Source organism: Protobothrops mucrosquamatus, unplaced genomic scaffold (genome assembly GCF_001527695.2).
Source record: "Protobothrops mucrosquamatus isolate PMUCROS unplaced genomic scaffold, P.Mucros_1.0 scaffold1172, whole genome shotgun sequence".
In the NCBI taxonomy this organism is placed as follows: Eukaryota; Metazoa; Chordata; class Lepidosauria; order Squamata; family Viperidae; genus Protobothrops; species Protobothrops mucrosquamatus.
Window position 1 is genome coordinate 102,951 of NW_015387386.1, and position 18,102 is coordinate 121,052.

The 18,102-nt window shown below is 36.7% G+C and overlaps 1 protein-coding gene across 1 annotated transcript in view; it reads left to right on the forward strand.

Moving 5' to 3' along the window:
• STPG2 (sperm tail PG-rich repeat containing 2) overlaps positions 1–18,102 on the forward strand; it is a 196,391-nt gene that overhangs the window by 23,276 nt on the left and 155,013 nt on the right. The window contains exons 5-6 of the mRNA XM_015820739.2: positions 7,213–7,328; positions 10,039–10,150. Of these exons, the coding sequence (XP_015676225.2) occupies positions 7,213–7,328; positions 10,039–10,150 (228 nt within the window). The remainder of the gene's footprint in view (positions 1–7,212; positions 7,329–10,038; positions 10,151–18,102) is intronic.

Genomic DNA, 18,102 nt, shown 5'->3' on the forward strand with positions numbered 1-18,102 from the left:
ACTAAGTGGCAGCATACTGGATGCCTTTGAACACTGATTGGTCACCTGTAAAACTTAAATAAGATTCCTGTTTTAAATACCTACCTTAGCCAGATATACTTCCCTCATCCAATTTTGTCCCCCCATCTTTTTTTTCTTTTCTTTCATTATTGATATATCTCCCACTTCCTAATTTCCATCTTGATATTTTTATTTTTTTTCTCTTCTGCTGAAAGACTGTGTGTCTCTGCATGCATGCAATAGTACATTTTTCTGTGTGAGAGTGGTTTGCGGATATAAGCTTGAGAGGTTGATATATGCAGATTGCAATCAATTAATTTTATAAATTGGTGCTTTATTTTACAAGCAATTAATTTTAATCAGTAGTTATTAATTCAGTTAATATTAATATATTTTCTGTCCTTGTCTTAGCCTTTTTTGGAGTGTTTTTTCTGGCATAGTATAGATACATATATACATTTAAGTATACACATACAACCATGTATCACTGGTACAAATTCATAGTGGGTTGGTGGTAGAAATATTTATTATTAATTTCAAATAAAGTTAGCAAGTATAGGTGGACAATGTGGGGAAGATAGAAGTTTTATCTGTGTGGGTTTGTGTGTGTGTGTCTATGTGTGCATTCTTGCCTACTTTTCCTTTGTAGGAAGGATTGACTTAAATTCAAAACCATTTTGCTAGCTATCTCTGTAGCAATACCCTCTGTACATAAATAACTGCTCAGAAGACTTGTCAAAGGCCTTGAAGTCTTCTCAGAGGCTTTGAAGCATCCATGACAAATATCCAAGCAACTGCAACTGTTTCATGGATTGGAGAAATGGATCCGGAAGTGTCACTTTGTTCACTGAATTATTTTCATAGAGCTAATTATTTCTATGCATAACGAAATAATTCAAAAAACGTTTGTAGATATTTCATTGTATAATTGCTTTCAATATTTTTAGTTTTTTACTTTAGAATCTAGATAATGTAGAATATATATTTATTTATTAAATGCATATGCTTTAGTGTGATATTTTCTCAGATCTTAAATTTACATGTTTTTTAATTCAACAAGAGATTTTAGTCTGAAAGCACACTTACTGCATATTCAGCGCTTTGTGAAGTCCTGAGGCAATTGCAAAAATCTTTCACAGGCTACATCTTTAACAATAGAGAACAATAATGCAACCTTTGTGCTTAACTAAAATAAATGTGATGTATAATATTGCTTGTACAGTAATTCTATGAGCGGTACGTGAAAAGTGGTAGTGTTCTGTTATTCTGTTTCTGTCATCTATTGTCAAATCAGTTCCAAGGGAGGATCTTTTAAAAGACTGACCACCAACAGAACTTCATTAGTTGTTGCCTACAACTTAGATCATACGCCATTCTTAATAAGCTACAGCCCATACAAGATGACTCTGCCCTTTCTCAGATATTGGGTGGAAGGCCCATATTTGCACACAACCACCCAGTCTGAAGCAGATTCTCAAAAGCCACAAGATACAGCAGGACAATGATACCAATATGGGAACCAGACTCTATAAAATTCAGATGTCTACTTTGCTCTCACACCAACACCATTACTGGCCCCAACAGGTACACTCACAAGATTAGAGGCGTATTCTCCTGCTCTTCCTCCAGTGTAATGTGTGCCATCATTTGCCAGCAATGCCAATGCATAGGACAGATTTTTCATAAAAGAATTAACGTACAGAAGTTTGACATCAGGATTGAAACCAATTCTAAAGTAATATGGCAAATCTCAAAAGTGATTATTTTAGAAAAGAATATCACAGTATCATTGAGCAAGAAATTGTTTAACTTCCATAAATCAAAAGTTTTGAGCAATCTTTGAAGGTCTGAACCAGGGTGTCAAACTTGCAATGTCACGTGACGTGTCACGATGTATTGTGACTTTTTCCCCATTGCCTGCAATGGGATGGGCGTGGTTTCGCCATGATGCATCCGGCCCACAGGCCGGCAGTTTGACACCCCTGGTCTGAACAGACAGAATGGTGTTTTAATGCATTACAGTTGTAACTTGCAACTACATAACCAAACTGTCTTCCTTTCTTCCCCAAGAAGTAACCCTAGTTTAAATCCCACATCAGTCTAGTCCTCTGTGCATATGATGAAGTGAGTTGCAGCTCACTAAACCCTATGCTTTTTAATAACATTTATTACTTGCAAGGAAAAATCAGCCTCTTAATTATAAGTTTTCAGGCAGTGCATTAGAGGGCAGCAGAGTCATTCAGTTGAGCTGCATGATTTTGGCACTGTAAAGCATTTTGCTATAAAAAAAATGTCTGTATTAGATATTAAAAAAGAAAAACCAAATCTTTAAGCTTTTAAAAAGATTAAGGATATCTTATTAAGAATTAAATGAACTATAGATGATTCTATTGATGCATCAATGTTTTATTTTGCTTTTATGAATTATTTATGTTACTGGCTTTGTTTCAAAAAAATGATTTGTTTTATTATAATATTCCATAGTTATCTTTGAGTATTCTTACTGATTGGAACCTATATACCTAAGTTTCATCTTGCTTATTGCCATTCCTTGATTTCACTGCAGAATGGGAAGAATTGTGTTTGCAAAATATGGAGTGGAATTAGGTGCTATGATAAGGACGGGACTGCTTTATCTTGAAAATCTTAAATATTATAAAAATGGTCTACAGAGCCTAAATAGATACTATAGAGTTCCATGAGAAAGGAGAAGAAATAAAACATGCACTTACCGTAGTTATCTGTTCCAGAGTAAGTTTTTTTCAGGTGAATTGTTGCTGTTTTTTAAAAAAAATCAGAACATAAGCTCTCCTCAAATCTGCTAGATTTTAGTTACAAGTTCAAGGAGGGCAAAACTCTAAAATCTGCTAAAGCATCTATGATTTTGTTGTTGTTATAGATATTGAAGTCAAACAACAAAATTCACTTCTTGATTTCCTTCCAAATTATTGCATAACACCAAAACTAGGTATGGTATCTGGATTCCTCCTCCTCCTCCTCCTCCTCCTCCTCATCATCATCATCATCTTCCTCATCTTCATCCTCATCCTCATCCTAATCCCTCTTTCAGGACAGATTTATCAACAGGTGATTAAAAAATATAAATGGGATAGTCATTGATTTGTACTTTAACTGGGTTTAATATGCCTGAAACCCAATGAATTTTACTTGAACCAGGAAGAGCCAGAGTTAAATCCTTATCAACCATAGGGATCAATAAATGAGTTTGGAGCAATGACTTTCTATCACCTCATCCTATTTCACAAGGTTGTTTGCAACTGTTCTGGCCCAAGGGAAAACATACAAATAGGTCATGGAGGTGAAGTTATGCTCATATAGCAAATTTAGTATAGTATCATATAATATTTTGATTTATTCTTTTATTGTAGACAGTGGATATCATACTGTTATGAGTTTTTCAAACCAGTATTAAGAGAAAAGCATACAATGTAATTTTTTTTTACCATATTGGAACACTACATACCATCCAGAATCATTTTTGTGAGCCTGGCAGTTATTATTTAAATTATGGATGTATCAATTTCTTACTAACATCCTCTGGACGAAGTTAAAAGGAATAATTGTAATATAAGATGTGTTGTTACATGGAATATAAGAAACAAAAACAAAACCTCTTGACATATACGTAAATACTGTTACTAAACTTCACGAACGTCGACCTACGAAAATTATTATCTTCTGTAAAGTACAAAGACTAAATTTCCTTTCCAAGCATTTTGAAATATGATAAATTCTTATTTCCATCTGAGGCAGTATGGGATTTAATCTGAAATCTGTGTAGTCTATCTTACATATTCATGCTAGGAATGCTGACACTGATAAATTACCTAATGCTGGGAACATGCTGGGAAATACCTGTGATGCTGCTGTAGCACTGAAAGACAGTCCATTAGTGGCAGAATTAATGCACTTCGGGACTTTTAATTCTTCATGGAATCTATTTCCATATTTAATTACTGGAAAGTCGTGGAAAAAAGTTCTAAAGCACCTTCATCCATTTTTATTGTCAACAGGAGTGTCGATTAGTAATTCTTCAAGTTATATTGTAATATTCACTTAAAATAATGCACCTCCTTGCTGAGTTTGCTTCAATTAAACCATATTTTATTTACTAATGACATAGCAAGATGACAGCGACCTTGAAGTTGGTATTGTCAACATTTCTTGGCAAAAGAGGATGATGATTTAGACTTAAGAGGGCATCCATTTATTCTGCAGTCTGTGTTTTTAAAAGGTTTGTTTTTTTTAAAAAAAAATCCATTAGGGATTAGGATTTTATGTGACTAATGCACAGGTTAGTGAGTTAAGTATCAGTCAGTTTTATATTATTTTTAATGCTAAGGTTAACCTAGATATAGGGAAGGAAATAATTGTATTCAATTTATTGAGTCTGAGAAAGAATAGCTTGTAGTCAGAGTGCCTCTTAAAATTGCTTTCAGAACTCAATTGCTAGAAATGCTTTTTGTAAATGTCAAAGAGATTTTGACTGAAATGTTCTTTCATAAATACCAAATTTAGTTATTGGGTTTTTAGGTTTGTAATGAAACAAAACACATATTTTCATAACTGCAGAAAAACTTATAGAATCAACTCTTTAACATCAACCCTTTTTTCAGCAAAAGTTGAAGCAACATTTTGCAGCAAACAAATGCACAAATAGCAAATAGTACATAATTATGTGGTTTTTAAAAAAATCTTTGATACTATATAGTTAGCTCTGCCAGAGAACTGCTGTTAAACTTCTGCTATAGCAAAAAGATACTAGATAAAAGAATTGTGGGACTGTAATGCTAATACAGATATTATGGTGTATGCTCTCTTAAATTTTCATTGATTAGAAGCATAAGTACAATCATAAATATAAGAAGTACAAATATGTAAAGTTTTGGGGGAATAATAAAGAAGGAAATGAATATAGGTAATTACATACTAACAGTACACATGCAGAGGATGCTAATTAAGTGTGACTCAGTTATTTTTACATTGCCAAAGCTTGCAGCAAAGATGGTGTATCGTGTGTAATCTATGAAAGCAAATGTTTCAGTACTACTAAACCAATATTTCTATCATTCTGCATTTCTATTTATTCTCCTAATATCAAAAGATGATTCTGATAATTTAGTAGTAAAAGTCAAAAGAATATACTCAATTGTTCTTTTAATTTCTTTGATTAGGGCTAGTTTTTTAAATACACTTTCACAATATTTTTGCAATATACATATATCTTATTTCCAATTACCATAGGAAGAAGCAAAGTAGTACTGAGATTTACAAAGAAGTAGCTATTAAACTGCTTGATGAAGCTATTGGTGAGGAAACTATTAAGGCTGGATCCATGGAGGGATGCCATTTAAGTGATCGGCCTATTTGAAGTACAAACATAAGATAAACAATGCTTGATCTAAGTGAGTTGCAGAGCATAGTGGAGAAGTTCTGAATTGGTGAAATAGATTTCAGCAACTCAAAATGCGGAAGGAAATATAACATTATTTTAAATAACTTATTTTTCAAAACGCCTTGTACCTCTGTTCATGTTTTTTTTCATTTAGACACAGTTTTGTAATTGTTATATAGTTGTATTGAATGAGTGAATTATTGAGATGTATTTTTTCTAAATTCATAATAAAAAGCTTCTTACATGTAGAAAACATCATCTAGAGAGGAGCAGGTTAGTCTTACCTAGGATAGGAGATAGATCTTCCCCTCATTTTTTTTTTGATAAAGACCATTGTGTTTTTTTTAGTAGAAAGGGGAGCATGGGGTTTTTCACATATTGCCCATGGAGCTGCAAAAAAAGTACTGCTCAAATAACCATGGAGAGCTTTGCCTGCTGTTTCTGCCAGCCTGAATATCACTCTTATCAGGTAATTTTGGCAGAATAAATTTGCTATTTGCCCATTATCGATCAGCATTTTGCAACTGAGTTATTGGAAAGAGGAAGTAGCCTCTCTTCACATGCATGCGCATGAACATATTACATGCACAGAATCTCCACTCACACCCTGCAATAAGCATTGCTGTAGAGGAAATATGAAGCATTTTTCTCTTCAGGAAAGTAGGAACAACAGAATTTGAGGAAGCTACAAAGAAGGTGCCTTTCCTTTCTATTGCCCTTGCTTCTACCCTTTGCCACTATCTCATTCTGTGATTCCATGTTGCTGCAATGAGAACAAATATCCTAAAACAGTCTTCTTCACTGGCAGCATTTTTTAAAATAAGAAAACAGATGTTGATTGACATCTCTTGCTACCGTTAGCACAAATGGGTTTGGAAAAGCCTGTCTATGTTTGTAGTGATATGGGAACTCTTGACCAAGTTTCTTTGTTAGCAGCCCTTGCCGAAATGGCTTCATGAACATAGGACATCTCAAGCTTTGTATTCATTTGGAAATAAGGTTCCTTTAAACTCAGTGGGACTCATTTTTGAACAGAAAACATTAGAATTGCCTATTTGGTGACCCGTTACAATTCTGAGTCTTCTTTTCTTTTCAGATTTGAGCAAAGCAAAGTGAAACAGGAGGGTGTCATGATAATTTCATTCAGTGAGAGTAATATATGTAGGACTATTTGTATATGAGTGGACTGTAAATGTTTTAATACACCTTGGTAACATTTACTGCTTATTTGGAAATTTCTTAGATTTGTGAATATACCTTTTAGAAACCACTGGATGGTGCTCTAATTCCATTCCTATAATACTATTGTACTTTTGTGTTCTTTTTCTAGTTTTGCAGGTTACAAACTACTTCATATGTAACATTGTCATGTACATAGAAAACAATTGTCTACTTATCTACGGTATGTTCAGATTTATTCAACCGATTCACTGATCCAAGGGAAAAACTGTTGTCAGATATTTTCTGCTTTATCTATTATAAATGTATTTGTACCATATCTGTGGTTGTAATAGTGATTAGTTTTATATAAGCATCAATTCAATTTACTGAGAAGAAAAATATAGTACTTGCAGGATATGAATTTATAAACGTGTTTTTGGATTTGTTCAGGTACATAAAATGCAGATTTTCAGATTTTGGCAGTGGTATGGATTATTCATTATGTCTGAATTATGCAGTATATTAACTTTAATATTGCCTACGATTGCTGAACTTATACTATGAAATTGTAGCTCAAACTTTGCTTATGTCGTCTGAAAAAACCGAGAATAAACTCTGTATTCATTTTCTTTCAGAATGAAACGTATCCAACTTTGAAATATAAAGGGATCCATTTTGGCAATTTGACAGAAAAGCGTCTTGAATTTAAGCCACATGAGGGCCCTGGACCTGCACACTATGATATAATTCCGTATGTAATTCAACCAGTACTTTGAATCATATTTGCCCCTTGTAACATTGTAACCAACAAATGCTGTGTAATTCTGGGGGGGAGGGGAAGACAGGGAGGACACACTTGGGTTTTGAGGGTTGTTTGGAGGCCATATTCCAAAACCAGGATAATGAAAAGCAGTGGCGTAGCGTGGGTTGTCAGCACCCGGGGCAAGGCACCCCCCCCTCCACAGTGGGCGTCGTCGGCGACCCGGCGGCTCGGATCGGATTCGCACAGCCAGCACTGCAGAGAGAGTGAGTGAGCCAGGCAGGGGCAGAGAGCTGCGAGTGCGAGCGCGCCCCCCCAGATGTTGCGCCCGGTGCGGCCGGCCCCCCCTGCACCCCCCACGCTACGCCTCTGATGAAAAGTGAAACTAGAATAATGTTGAATAGTTCTAATTATATAGTTCACAGACTCATAAAATCGAAGTAATATAGGGGAAACAAGCTCACTTCCCTCAGAAATTGGTTCTGTTGTTGAACTAATCTTAACATTATAACTTCTTTTCATAAGTTGAACAAGAATGGCTCTTATCTCCATTATGTTTTGTCTTGTCCAGTGGTGGGATTCAGCCAGTTCGCACCACTTTGGCAGAACCGGTAGTTAATTTTTTGTTGCCCAGGCCCAGAATGGACTTCCGGAAGCGGCATCCACACAGAGAACTGGTTGTTCACATATTTGAATTCCACCACTGGTCTTGTCCACCACCCCCCCCCCGTGTGTATGTGTGTGTGTGTGTGTGAGAGAGAGAGAGAGAGAGAGGGAGGGAGGGAGGGAGGGAGGGGGAGAGGGAGAGAGAGAAAACAGATCTTGATCTTTTTCTATTTCCAACACTTTCAGATTTTTTTAAATGTGCTCTCCTATCTCTCTTCCTATTTATTAAATATACACAGGAGTCTCTCCTCTAAGCCCTAGTTCTCAGTCTTTTAAATTGTGTTACACATATGAGTTGGAAAAACGTTTTCAGATATCTAGCATTTATATCTACACCTTATGTTGGCTAGATATAGTCTTGGGGCCTCACGTTATGCACTTTTCATTCAACCATACCCCTCATCAACTTGAAGATACAACAGCTCCCAAGCTTACTTTTCCCCTCCCTCTGTTCTTTCATGCCATGCAATTAAATGGTTCTCAATGGTTGCATCATCCCTCTCATCTCCAGTTATCTTAATATTAACTATGGTTTGTTTCAAAGAAGCCAAACGTTCGTTATTATCACCTACTATACTGTCAATTTAGTGCAGTGCTAAGTAGCATGTTCTGAGAAATGACTGAAGGCAGAAAATTTGTTGCTTATTCATGTTGCCTGTAAATAATGTTAACTTGTCAGCCCATCTGTTTCTTTATGATCAGTGTTACTCACTGATAGTTATGAGTCCCTAGACCAGATTTGTTTTTCAATATATGTATGAAACTCTTTCTAGTTAGAATTTAAAGAATGATTTTTCTTGATTCATTTAAGTTCTGAAGGTCAACCTGCATGCAAAGACAAGATATGTCTGTGTTGAAATATGCTGATTCTTCTATCATGGCCATCTTTGAGCTGTTCTTCTTATAGTCTTACTTTGGCTAAAGATAGAATAATTTTTATAGAGAATAGAAGGAAAAGGAAATGAGGATAGGGTTGATTTAAACTCCTATCTTCATGTATGTTCTTTTTACTCCTTCAATTAAATTACAGGATGCCACAAGAAGAATACTAAAAGTTTTTGAAACAGGGATGCATTAAAGATACAAATCACAAACAGATTAGTAATAATAAAAACAAATAGTTACAGTTTAAATTTCCATAGTTTTATAAGGCATTAATTATTAAATTAATTAATTAATTAATTATTTTATTAATTTGATTTTGATGCTGTCTGACTCCAACCAAACGGCTTCATTTTATTCAAGCATCTAAACATCTGTTCCAAATTCATCTTTTTTTAAAGCATGCTATAAATAAAAAAAGGAAACCTAGGATACAGAAATATTGCCTTGAACAATTAGTTATACTTTTTTCAAAATATATTTTCCTGTGAAAATCTGTGGTTTTGGAAAGAAATATGACCTAAGAGTAAAGCAGCTAAAAACAGTAAGAAGCTTTTAAATGTTAAGAAGAATGTTAAAAAATACTGTGGTATTTGTAAAGAGCCAGTTTGGTCTAATGGTTAAGGCATCAGGCTAGAAACAGGGAGACCAAGAGTTCTAATCCCGCCTTAGCCATGAAAGCCAGCTGGGTGATCTTGGGCCAGTCATTCTCTCTCAGCCTAATTCACCTCACAGGTGGTTGTTGTGGGAAAAATAAGAAATTGGATTTGTTTGCCGCCTTGAATTATTTGTAACAATAGTAAAGGCAGGATATGAATACATAAACTACCCATTGCTAAATTATTGCAAGAAACATAATTTTTCTGCATCTAATAGTTACACAGCTTTCTAGGCCTCCTCTGCATCTCCTGCAGTTTGATTGGTAATCTACATGCGAGAAGAAAACTTGAAAATGAAAAATAGATCTTATTCCATTATATACTGTAAGTGGAGGCTATGCTATTAGTGAGCAAACTGGCTTTTCATTTGTTCTTGCAAAAGCAGCTGTTTTTAATGTTCCTCTTGGGGGGAAAAGGGTAAAAGCATTTTGTGCATGTTTTAGGAGCTCAGGCATTTAAAAGGCAACTCATAAATCTCCTCAAATTTTCTAAAGGGAAAGTGCAGTGCATTGTGAAAATGTCAACATCAAGAAGGAAGACAAGAAAAAATGTGTTCTCTATATTCCACGGTATCATGAAGAAATAGTATTACAGGAAGAAAAAAAGGTAACGCTAACTGAACATAGTCATTTGCAATATGTAGAAAATTATTTATGACGGGATTGAAAGTTCCCGTTCGAAACAGCATATGTTTAAAAAAAGGAGCATGAGCCGTGGAATAAAAATAATTGGTGGGCTTTTACAAAGCAGGGCTTTTAGAAGATGAATTTGCATAGGCTTAAGCAAAGTATGATATATTTTTGTTACATTATTATAACACATTCTTTTGTATGACTTTTGAAAGTCATGGAAGAATTGAAGAAACAGCAGGAGAAATGCTGTATCGTATTTCTTCCAAATAGGAAAAAAGTCACAATTTTTCACTCTTATTTTTCAAATATAACCTTAAGAGGATAGTTTTCAGTTTGGTGAGTCATTCCTACGGCTTATGGAGTATCCATTTTTTTTTAGTCTAATTCTTTAAGCACTCATATTGTCACTGCTGTTCCATCTATTTATCTTTCATGTCCATATTGCTCCAGTATATCAAACAATAGCTTCACTTGCCAAGTACTGAGATTTAATAGCATTATTGTGTAAGCATTATAAGACGAGTAAATAGGCTTTTCTTGTTTTGTTCACATGGCTCATTTTTTCCCCTCTTTGCTACAGAGAAGCACGTCTTCTCTGTAGCATGGCCTATCCTCTGCAGTGAGGTTCCCCCTGAAATTTAAATGGCTCCTGCCCTGTTGCTATTTTGAAGGGTCCTCAAGATGTGACTCTCCACCCAGGCTTTTGGTAAGGATGATTGATGCCCCTTTTCTTTCTTTTTCTTGTTCCCATCTGCATTTGTTTTCTCTGCATCTTTTTTGTTTGTTTGTTTTCTTAAAATGCTACTTGTTTTTAAATGTTTTAACAATTTGTAAATTGCCCAAAGTTGTTGGATGGCATATAAATTATTATTATTATTATTATAGACTCTATATAGCATCGATATCATGGATAATAGAATAACAAAGTTTTTAGGTGGTTTGTTAAATTAAAATCTTGACAACTGCGAGGTTATTTTATCATTTGTTCATTAAAATTGTTTCCTCCTTTTTATTTGTGAGCTCAAGATAGTATATATAATGTTCCCTTTATGGTTTGTCATTATTTCAGTTTCAGAGGCTTCTAAGTTAGGGAGATAATCCCATAGCCTTTGTTAATTCTTGGTGAAGACTTATTTTTATTGAAATACTGCTGTTTTCTGGGTCTTTCTTAACATAATATAAAGAATGGTACAGGTAGTCCTCAATTTACAATCATTTGTTTAGTGACCATTCAGAGTTACAACGACACTTATGATGGTTTTTTACACTTAACAACCATTACAACAGGCATGTCAAACTCACGACGTCACATGACATCGCATGACGTATCGTGACTTTTCCCCCATTGCCGGCAATGGGGTGGGCGCGGTTTTGTCGTGACGCATCCGGCCTGTGGGCCGGCAGTTTGACATGCCTGCATTACAGCATCCCCACAGTCAGTTGCACTGACCTGGGGTCATTTGATGATGATTTGTAACCTTCCCAGTCAGCTTCTGACAAGCAAATTCAATGGGGGAAGCCAGATTGGCTTAATGACCGCATGATTCACTTAACAATTGCAGTGATTCGCTTAATAACTATGTCCAAAAGGTTGTAAAATGGAGCAAAACTCACTTAACAATTGCCCTGCTTAACAATGGAAATTGTGGTCATAAGTCGAGGACTATCTAGTTATTACCTTTAGTTGTACATGAGAAAATTGTTCACTTAATTTCACTTGATATTAGCAAATGGCAGTATAACAAATAAGTATATGAGGATGGAACAATAAAGCAGATAATTTAAAAGCTAGACTTTTCCTTTGTACTTATTCTTCATCCCCATGTTACCTATATGCAGCATTCCCAGAAAAGTGTACTTGAAGTTTGTTATTGATACAGAATGAAGTTTGAAGGAACAGTATTTTGAGAATCCAAGTAACTATTCTTCAATTAATTATCTTCTCTCTTCTTTGGGGTATTTGCTGATTTTGCTAAGTATCATATCACCAAATTTTCACTTGTACATTCCTATTCCTGTTGGCAGAAACAGATGGAGAAAGAGTAATTACCTTTCATGTTGTGTGCTTTGATATATGTGATCTATTTATATGATGGATATTTATATATGGGATAGCAGGTTAGAGTTCTGCTACAGAATTTTCTGGAATTCTTTCCTCTAGTATATGAGACATAGTAGAGGAGAGATACAATTATTTTGTACTTTGTAGGATAGAACTGACCTCTGAATGACATAACATACTGTACTGATTGACCTCCATCTTATAATATCAACTAACTTTCTCTCTTATGCTTACAAAGTCTTGATGATTTATAGTTAATCACCATTCAGTTTGACTATTGTAATGCACTGTACACAGATTTATTGGAATAGCTATAGTAACAAAATCTTGCAAGTCTGAATGTGCTTCCCTTCCTTCCCCATTTATTTTTATCTGAATTGGGGTGAAGGTTGTATTTGAGGTATTTTCCTAAACCACTTTCTTGGTCTGGGTTCAAGCCTCATTTATGTGATTGTTGCCTTTGTAATGGTTTTTCCATATTTTCTTCAAGGACATCCTCTATACTCATTACGATAGCCTTCCTTATATACTTGAGAGTCCCATGTGGAGGCAGAAATGTGGTCTTCTAGTTACACAAAAAGTCTTTCAGTTGAATGTGAGAAGAAAAATCTAAGTAAGATGTTTGATAGCAGAACCAATTATCAAGAGTTATATAACTATATTGAAGCAGAGGCTGAATAGCTGTTAGTCAGGAACGCTTTTTAAGATGGCACCTAGGAGAACATGAAGGTTGTGGAGATTGGGCATCGGTGGAGAAGTTGGTGGAGAGGTTTGAGGGACTAGAGATGAAGAGTGGAGAGCAACCCTCTCATTTTTTCCATGCAAGTGATCGTGATGATCAGCGGAGCAGACGCCGGTCCGTGCCGAAGAGAAGCCCCAGCCCCACCTATGGAGCACAGCGGCTTCCCCATTTTCAAAACCACCAACATTAACCTCCAGCCCTGCAAGGAGGGACAGCCCCGACCGCCACTCTGAACATGGAGGCTCGAGACATCGTTGCTCCTCTAGAAGCCCTGACCATCGCTACCATCAGTCACACAGACCAGGTCTTCACTGTTGGTACCACCCAAGCCCGAAACCTATGCAGGGGGAAGACTCAGATGTGAGCCTGCAACATGATATAATGCAACAGCTGCATGACCTGTTGGCTGGGCAGCAACAGGTGAGAGCGCTGCAACCATTGGGGCCCCTGCCACAATTGGGGATGCCACAGCCACCGCTGCTGGGAGGTCAGCCATAGCTGGGAGTGCCACAGCAGTGGGGCTGGTTCCAATCCCTGAATGTGCAACAACTGCTGGGAGGCCTGCAGCAACTGGGGATGCCACAGATACCACCGCCAGGACCACTGGGAGACCTGCAGCAACTGGGGATGCCACAGCCACCGCCGCCAGGAGGTCAGCAAACGTTGAATATGCAGCAACCACTGGGGGGCCTGCACAATTGGGAGCAATTGTTTTTCTTTACTTTTAAAATTCAGGTGCAGCGGGGGGTGGATGGGATATAAGCTCAGTAAGCCATAATAATACCGCTGCCGTAGGAACTCAAGGACGGGCTGATAACGTTTTGGCGGGCTGAGGAGCTGAGGAGAAAGCCCACGCTTGAAGCTAATTGGGGAATGTGTTTTATGACAGTTTATTGGGGGTGGGAATTATACTTTGTTGCTTTGTATTGGGGGAAGGGAATTTAGTTTTGGGGTTCAACTATGTAGTGCCGATACTTTGTTTCCCGAATAAATGTTCTTTAAGGAAGAATTTTGCCTCGAAGTTCTTTTGATGGGTTTCATCTATCGGAACCATGACAATAGGTTGGTTTAGATTACAACTGAACGTGGGCCATGATAGGCACGGTGAAGTATGAGTAAGTATTACTGACTGTAGCTCTACAAACAATTGGAAAAAAAACCCAAAGCACAACTGGATAAGAAAAGGAAGCAAAAAGAGAGAAAAGATAACAGTAAAAGAAGAATTTGGCTGCTATAATATGCCATGCTAGCAGTGGCATATGGTGGAAACAGTGAGGGAGGAGTGATGCAAGAGGAAGCATGCCAGTGTTGCTGCACAGATAGTTCAGATCAGCCCTGAGACCTGCTGGGTGAATGCTTGGGAGCAAGAGGATGGCCTCAACATTACTGAGCTCTGGAGGGCCTGGAAGCTATAAGACTTTGGTGCATTTTGCATAATATTTCCTTTCTAAATTTTCTCACTTCTGTGAGAGTCATGTGGTGTGCATATTAAATAACAGGGATCATTTTGCAATCAAAATGCCCTACATGTTCTAAACTCAGTTTATCTGAACATAGGTCTCCACAAGGTCTTAGAATATTTCTATCTTAGATAGAAATTTGACAATTTTAATGTGCTACTTAAAATTTGAGCTATATTATATTTTAAACATAATTGTCATATATTATTTTGGTCATACCTTTTGTGTTAAAATTAATTTTTAATTTTACATTTACATTTAACAGCGTTAACATTTTGAGAATAATAAGTAAAATATCCGAATATATCTACATGGCTGACTAATGGATTATTAATTCTTAAAATATAAGCTTTCTCCAAACCTATGAACAGCTTACCCATAATGTTATTTCCTATCACTCAACTATCTGTTTTAATAATGGTTTTATCTTAATTTAATATTTTATCTCTTTTATTGTATTGTCTACATATGATTGTTCACTTAGGGCAGGGGTGTCAAACTGCCGGCCCGCGGGCCGGATGCGTCACGTGGAAGCCGCGCCCACCCCATTGCTGGCAATGGCAAAACCGGCCTAATACGTTGCGTGACATCACGTGACGTCGCGAGTTTGACATGCCTGACTTAGGGATACTGAATCATACAATGTGACCAAAGGTGCCTAAAATTCTGCATACAACTGTTTAGTGAACCATGCATTGCACGCATAATATGGAACCATGTTGATTAGTATTTTACAAATTTTCTAGAGAAATCAAGGGAAGCATTTTGGGTGGAACCTTGAAGCAACTAAGTCAGTGATGGCGAACCTTTTAGAGTCCGAGTGTCCAAACTGCAACGCAAAACCCACTTATGCATCGTCAGGTGCCGGGTGGGTGTGGCTCATTGGCTGGGTGTGGTCAGTTGGGGGGTGAGTCCCATTGGGTGGGCGTGGCTGCAGTGGTAACGGCAGACTGGGTGGTACTAAAGAGTTCAATCAATCAATTCCAACTTTGCAAGATCTTTTTTTTCCCTGCGAGAAGTTGAAATTGACTGATTGAACCTTTTTTTCTTTTTTGCACATGGCGGCGGAGGCCTAAAGCGAAAAGGTTTTATAAAACCCAGATGAAGGCCTAGGACTGGGCGACGGCACGTGTGCCCACAGAGAGGGCTCTGAGTGCCGCCTCTGGCACCCGTGCCATAGGTTCGCCACCATTGAACTAAGTAATGGAATTTGGAACTAATTTTAATCAATGTTTCTTTTAACTGTGTTACTGTATTAATGAACATTTGGTGAATGAATGGTAGGTAGGAAAAGGTATCTGGAACAGGAAACATTGCATTGCAAGTCATTTAGCATTGGAGTTAGTTACAAATGGCTATTTTTATGTTTGGAAAGACTTGATGAAGCGGTAAATTGTGAACATATTGCACCTGAATGTTCAGTGTACTAGAGCAGCTCATGTAGTTCATCTAGTAGCAAATTTCTTATTCATTCTCCTGCTTGTGAAAATAAAATTATTTTTTTGGGTATGCTTCAGAATATATATAAAGATCAAACTGAGAAAGATGACAGGAAAGAACAAGGCTGTCAGTATAGAAGAGAAGTTGTAGTAAGACTGATGATAGTCCGCAGTACTCATCTTAGCTTTTCAAGCTTAACCCTTTTGTTCATCAATCAGTTTAAAGTGGCAGGTAGTGACCATTAGGAGGATTCATTAGCACCCTGCAGCACATTTGTACAGGGTGACCCACATCTGTCTTTATTAGAAGTTTGCTAGTTGCCAGTAGTGAACAGATGGATCATTATTGTCTACGTTGCCCTTTGGGTGTACCTGGAGGACAAGCAAAGTCATCCTGAGCAGGACACACAAAGAGGAAGAATTTGAATAATATTATGATAGGCACTGATGGTTACTGCTGTGGCACGATCTCTTTGACCTTGGATGAAAATCAGAAGATACCAATTACCAATTACCAATATTTGGAATTCAACAAATTTTGCTAACTATTTTTGCAAGAAATAATCTAGCATGTTGCTTGTTTTGCATGATAAGTTTTTTTTTTGTTAAGGACAACAGTTATTTTTTTCTTTGGTAGAACATTTGTTAAAGATGGGACAATGGAAGGAGAATTGTTTAGATAGATACTTCAGATGCTGATGAAAGGTAGTGGGTTGTATATGGCCTGTGCTAAAAAAAATGAATATTTGTAAAAAAATAAAATAAAAATGGAATAGTTTTTCCCATTTTCTTACGAGGAAGTGAATATTGGATATGTTAGGAGAAACCCTCAGGTGAATTGAGTGGGAAAGAGAGTACCTGAGAAGCATGTCTGATAGTTAAAGGAAGACATGCAGTCAAGAATTATGGATGTTCAGTGCATGTAGATTGAAAACAGAGTGAGTCATCCTCAGGTGATATAGAGAGAATGAATGAGGAATGAATTGCAAAAGAAATATATGAAGGATTAGTGATCAATAGAAAAGGAGGGGGAAAACCAAGGAACATGTAGCTGGATGGAGCCGATGATTTCTTCAGAAAGAGTAAGGTAAGAAATTTAAAGAACCAAACGTACAACATGGAAGTAAAATGTATGGAAGCAGGCAAAAATAATGTTGCAAATAGCAGCCATGTGACTGTGGGATGAATCTTAACTTTAAGGGCAGGTTGTAAGTAGCTTTTTAAAAGTGTCTCGGAGTTTTGAATGGTTGTTAAGTGGCTGGTCATAAGGCCTGCTTGGAATGTATTAATCAGTATATGGATTTGATGGAAGCAAGGATGAGTGACAAGGACAGAAAGTTACAGAGGGTATAATAAATAGTCTGGATATAAACTAAATTTTAGTTGGATTTTTTTTCTTCTGCTTTTAATTTCTTCTGCTTACTACATCTTACTTTTTTCTGTTTACATATTGTTTGTTCTAAAAGGGAATAGTTTAGTTTTGTTTAGCCTTTTCAGATCAGCTATAGCATGTATTACAGGTAATCCTTGACTTACAACTACAATTGAACCCAAAATTTCTGTTGCTAAGTGAGACAGTTATTAAGTGAATTTTGCCCCATTTTATTACATTTCTTGCTACACTTGTTAAGTGAACCATAGCAGTTGTTAAGTTAGTAACATGGTTAAGTGAATCTGGCTTTCCTGTTGACTTTGCTTGTCAAATGGTCACAAAAGGCAATCATATGATCCTGGGACACTTCCAGGCGTCATAAATATGAACCACTTGCTAAGTATTCAAATTTTGAACATGTGAGCATGGGGATGCTGTAGTGGTCATACTGTAAGTGCGAAAAACAGTCATAAGTCGCTTTTTTAAACTGATGTTGTATCTTCGAACAGTAAATGAACGGTTATAAGTCAAGTACTACCTGTATTCTAAAATAGGGATATGATATTACAGTTTTCTGATGCTAAGCTGTTCCAGGTGTTAAGTAGTCTTGTGTTGGGATTTTTATGATTCAGGCTTCTATAGTAAGACTAGACCAGTGGCCAGCTTGCGTATTAGAGGCCTAGGACAATAAGTAGGGCAACCACATTGTTGGGAATGATTATTGCAATGGTCAGGTAATTTTGCTTTGCATTAGCTAAGAATCTGACCATGTACAAAAAGCAAGTAAGAAAATGTAGCTGCATTGCATATGTAATTTTGTATATCCTGTTCCAAACCACATAATGTTTCCC